At 39.8% G+C, this 6,000-nt stretch overlaps 1 protein-coding gene across 3 annotated transcripts in view; it reads right to left on the bottom strand.

Moving 5' to 3' along the window:
- Window positions 1-2,850, bottom strand: part of HECW1 (HECT, C2 and WW domain containing E3 ubiquitin protein ligase 1) — a 499,703-nt gene extending 496,853 nt beyond the window's left edge. For 2 of the 3 annotated variants that reach the window (XM_073678211.1, XM_073678212.1), the window contains exon 1: window positions 2,582-2,850. In XM_073678211.1, the coding sequence (XP_073534312.1) occupies window positions 2,582-2,614 (33 nt within the window). In that variant the 5' untranslated portion in view covers window positions 2,615-2,850. The remainder of the gene's footprint in view (window positions 1-2,581) is intronic. The other variant, XM_073678213.1, reaches the window with a different exon arrangement.
- Between the last annotated feature and the right edge of the window lie 3,150 nt (window positions 2,851-6,000).

The raw sequence follows: 6,000 nt of genomic DNA on the forward strand, positions 1-6,000 counted from the left end.
TTGTATATCATTTTTATTACATAAATGCAAAAACAGAGAATTCATTCCATATTCCTCCATTGCCTATAACTACATATGTGGTGTGAAGACAGCTACAATGTCACACTAGGGAAAGATTGTGTGAAGTACTGTGACTCATTGAATGCTTCCTGTTGTAAATCCCAAATAATAGAACAATCGCCCTATTTCATAGGAAAACTGCGCAGTAACAACTGTAGTATTGGGTCATGTTCGCAGATTCGAGTTGGCCACCTGCTACGGGCATCCTGAGCAAGAAGGACAATAACACATCTACTAATTGTAGCGTCATTGCCTGCGCTCTGTGACCCATGTAGTGTCAGATGGGAATGAAAGGACGCAGATGTTATCCCAGTAAGACTCAGATATTCAACCAGAAATTAATATATTTAAAGATGTTAATCTGGTCTGAATTTTCACATCCAATCACTCACATCACAATGAACCAGCTCTTGCCAGATTAAATCATATATAGTTCAACAGTGCAATTAGATATGACCAGGTTAAAGAGTTTGTGACTAGTTCAGCTCCTAAATTAGTTACCCCTGCTATTACCATCAGCCATTTAGGATTATTTTGTTCCCCAGCATTTATTTATGCTAATAGGGCTATGAAAACTAAACACGTAGAGCAAGGCCGTATAGTTTAGGAACTGTAGATAGACGTCAGTTTTCTTATTAAGGTGTACTATATCAGCTGTACACCAGATAATATATATTTATATAGGCCTTTCTATGGAGACTATACATTGGCTGATAGTGCATAGTTACATAGGTTGAATAAAGACCTAGGTGCATCAAGTTCAACCTTTCTCCACCAATTGTACATTTTGTCACTAATTTAACTATAACCCACAATATTATTTGTACTGAGGAAATCATCCAGCCCTTGTATAAAAGCTGTTATAGTGTCTGCCATTACTACTTCTTGTGGTCGGCATTCCACAGTCTGACTGCTCTGACTGTAAAGAATCCTTTCCTGTTTAGCTGCCATAATCGCCTTTCTTCCACCTGTAATGAGTGTCTCCCGGTTCTTAGTATGATCTCTAAGTTCCTATGTACATACATGCTTATCTTTGGATGCTACATATATAAACTGATCTATAGGCATCCTATGTACATATAAGATGTTTTGTGGATGCAATATGTTGGTAACTGCTCTATGGATGCAATATGTACATATAGGAACTTGTAAATATTGTGGGTACATGTTAATTGATCCATGGGCTCGAAGCTCCTAAATGGATGTAAAAGTTTAATATACTCTAACCTCCCCTGTGGATAGGATATGCATATATAATAGCCCACTCAATGTATACTTGTACTGTACAAATAAAATCAATGTAATGCTTATAATACATATATATATATATATATATATATATATGTATATATATATATATATATATATATATATATATATACAGAAGCTGCTCTTTGAAAGTCAGAATGTCATATAAATAAGAAAGTTTGTGTGCAGATGTATAGGTGACTCTGGATACATGACATACTATCCATCCGATGCAATATAGTTAGAAGTTCTTTACATTATTTAACATTAATCTGCATTAATCTATTCTCCCAACTGAACTCTGTTAACTCCTTTTTGTCCTTGTAGTGTGTCTCTTATACTCATTTTCACTTTGACCTTGCCAGGCCCTATATGTACTTAATACATTAAACTATGTTATAAATGGCATGAGTGCTATTATGGATTGATCTACATGCGTACAGATGTATAGATACATATACATGTATATATAGACACATGCATTACTCTGAGGCTTAGTAATGGCAAGCCTTGGCTCACTGCAGATTCCTGTATCATTCTCTGCATGGGCTTGCAGGAGAGGCAGTCTGCTGTATAGCACACATAACACAGCACACAGGTTAGCTCTCAGTTTGTCATTGGACATTACAATCTATAGTCAGAAATCAGAGGCACAGCTAGAAGAGGCTGTATGGGGAGCTGTCCAGTGCTGAACCTTCCTACCTGCAGATACAGTCACCTCCCTGTGCCCACTGGTAGCAGCACCTGCAATGGCACAAAATACAGCCAAGACTGCTGCCTATGGCACCACAGCCCAGGGTGAGCAGCCATACACCTCTACCATCACCACAAGCCGAGTGTCACATGCGAAGACACAGCTGTCACCAGTGAAGCCGCATTCAGGATTTCTTTGTTTAAAGCCTGGGCCAGCTGCATATGAGTCACCCATATGGATCACTTGCCAATGTATAGTCAGGCCATTGTGCCTATAGCATCATAGCTTGTGCTAATGGATACAGCTGAGCAACCCATCCTAAGGGAGGGAGGGGGCAGCAGCCTCTAATCGCTTTACCCCATTCACTGCCACTCACAGACTTTCATCGCTGCTCCATGCAGTGGGACAGAGCCGCATTGTGCATTACATGCCTGGCAGGGCACTGCATGGCAAACATCAGGGCACACGCGGGTGACCCGCTAACTGCCGGAAACACACCATCCCAGTCTGGAGACCTGCTCCTGGGACCACAAGGGGTTAAACGCGAGGGCCTAGCACAGTCATTAGAGGGTACTGTACCTGAATGATAAGTGCCCGAGCAGAATAAATCATAATCCACTGTGCCAGGCTGAGGGCTTACATCCACCACGTGCCAGGCATGGCTGCAGCAGGAATGGAGGCTCCCGGGGTCTCTCCTCTAGATGATGTATTGTATGTGTGCAGCAATCCTTGTCATATACGCACCATATTCCAGCACAGGCAGCAGATGTGCTCTAATAATGCCGCACACTGCCCCCTCCCTGCACCCTCCACTCTCTAGGTACCAGGGAAGCTGCAACCAACCACAAGCTGCTGACAGGTCCTCCCCTGTCCCTCCTACCTCTCCTCCCCTCTCATCCCGCCCTCCTCCTCAGCTCCTGTGCTGCTCTGGGGTCCACCACTACCTGCCCTGCCAGCTCTGTATAGGGGTCTGCAGAGCAGCCTGTCTGTATAGAAGCACTACCAAGCACTGAGCTCCCTGAATGGAGCCCTGTATACTGTGCCCCATATGATCCTTCTTATATATATGTCCACAGTCCATAGAACTAACTACTGACTGTCCTGTCCAGTAATAATCTCTACAGAACTCCACCTCATTTTATACTAAGGGATAACTACTACTACCTGTCCTGTAATAATCTCTACAGAACTCCATCTCATCTTATACTAAGGGATAACTACTACTACCTGTCCTGTAATAATCTCTACAGAACTCCATCCCATTTTATACTAAGGGATAACTACTACTACCTGTCCTGTAATAATCTCTACAGAACTCCATATCGTCTAATACTAAGGGATAACTACTACTACCTGTCCTGTAATAATCTCTACAGAACTCCATCTCATCTAATACTAAGGTATAACTACTACTACCTGTCCTATAATAATCTCTACAGAACTCCATCTCATCTTATACTAAGGGATAGCTACTACTACCTGTCCTGTAATAATCTCTACAGAACTCCATATCGTCTAATACTAAGGGATAACTACTACTACCTGTCCTGTAATAATCTCTACAGAACTCCATCCCAATTTATACTAAGGGATAACTACTACTACCTGTCCTGTAATAATCTCTACAGAACTCCATCTCATTTTATACTAAGGGATAACTACTACTACCTGTCCTGTAATAATCTCTATAGAACTCCGCCTCATTTTATACTAAGGGATAACTACTACTACCTGTCCTGTAATAATCTCTACAGAACTCCACCTCATCGTATATTAAGGGATAATTACTACTACTACCAACCCTGTAATAATCTCTACAGAGCGCCATCTCATCTTATACTAAGGGATAAGTACTACTACCTGTCCTGTAATAATCTCTACAGAACTCCATCTCATTTTATACTAAAGGATAACTACTACTACCTGCCCTGTATTATTCTACAGAACTCCATCTCATCTTATACTAAGGGATAACTACTACTACCTGTCCTGTAGTAATCTCTACAGAGCTCCATCTCATCTTATAATAAGGGATAACTACTACTACCTGCCCTGTAATAATCTACAGAACTCCATCTAATCTTATACTAAGGGATAAGTACTACTACCTGCCCTGTATTAATCTACAGAACTACATCTCATCTTATATTAAGGGATAACTACTACTGCCTGCCCTGTAATAATCTACAGAACTCCATCTCATCTTATACTAAGGGATAACTACTACTACCTGCCCTGTATTAATCTACAGAACTCCATCTCATCTTATACTAAGGGATAACTACTACTACCTGCCCTGTAATAATCTACAGAACTCCATCCCATCTTATACTAAGGGATAAGTACTACTACCTGCCCTGTATTAATCTACAGAACTCCATCTCATCTTATACTAAGGGATAACTACTACTACCTGTCCTGTAATAATCTCTACAGAACTCCATCTCATCTTATACTAAGGTGTATCTTCTACTACCTGCCCTGTATTAATCTACAGAACTCCATCTCATCTTATACTAAGGGATAACTACTATTACCTGTCCTGTAATAATCTACAGAACTCCATCTCATTTTATACTAAGGGATACCTACTACTACCTGTCCTGTAATAATCTCTACAGAACTCCATCACATTTTATACTAAGGGATAACTACTACTACTACCTGTCCTTTAATAATCTCTACAGAACTCTGCCTCATTTTATACTAAGGGATAGCTACTACTACCTGTCCTGTAATAATCTCTACAGAACTCCACCTCATCTTATATTAAGGGATAAGTACCACTACTACCAACCCTGTAATAATCTCTACAGAGCTCCATCTCATCTTATACTAAGGGATAAGTACTACTACCTGTCCTGTAATAATCTCTACAGAACTCCATCTCATCTTATACTAAAGGATAACTACTACTACCTGCCCTGTATTAATCTACAGAACTCCATCTCATCTTATACTAAGGGATTACTACTACTACCTGCCCTGTAATAATCTACAGAACTCCATCCCATCTTATACTAAGGGATAACTACTACTACCTGCCCTGTATTAATCTACAGAACTCCATCTCATCTTATACTAAGGGACAACTACTACTAACTGTCCTGTAATAATCTCTACAGAACTCCATCTCATCTTATACTAAGGGATATCTTTTACTACTGCCCTGTATTAATCTACAGAACTCCATCTCATCTTACAATAAGGGATAACTACTACTACCTGTCCTGTAATAATCTCTACAGAGCTCCATCTCATCTTATACTAAGGGATAACTGCTACTACTTGCCCTGTATTAATCTACAGAACTTCATCTCATCTTATACTAAGGGATAAGTACTACTACCTGCCCTGTATTAATCTACAGAACTCCATCTCATCTTATACTAAGGGATAACTATTACTACCTGTCCTGTAATAATCCCTACAGAGCTCCATCTCATCTTATACTAAGGGATATCTTCTACTACCTGCCCTGTATTAATCTACAGAACTCCATCTCATCTTATACTAAGGGGTAACTACTACTACCTGTCCTGTAATAATCTCTACAGAACTCCATCTCATCTTATACTAAGGGATAACTTCTACTACCGGTCCTGTAATAATATACAGAACTCCATCTCATCTTATACTAAGGGATATCTTCTACTACCTGTCCTGTAATAATCTACAGAACTCCATCTCATATTATACTAAGGGATAACTACTACTACCTGTCCTGTAATAATCTACAGAACTCCATCTCATCTTATACTAAGGGATAACTTCTACTACCTGTCCAGTAATAATCTACAGAACTCCATATCATCTTATACTAAGGGATATCTTCTACTACCTGTCCTGTAATAATCTACAGAACTCCATCTCATCTTATACTAAGGGATAACTTCTACTACCTGTCCTGTAATAATATACAGAACTCTATCTCATCTTATACTAAGGGATATCTTCTACTACCTGTCCTGTAATAATCTACAGAACTCCATCTCATC

Source organism: Phyllobates terribilis, unplaced genomic scaffold (assembly GCF_046119375.1).
Source record: "Phyllobates terribilis strain yellow unplaced genomic scaffold, ASM4611937v1 Scaffold_4__5_contigs__length_816908805, whole genome shotgun sequence".
NCBI classification, from domain to species: Eukaryota; Metazoa; Chordata; class Amphibia; order Anura; family Dendrobatidae; genus Phyllobates; species Phyllobates terribilis.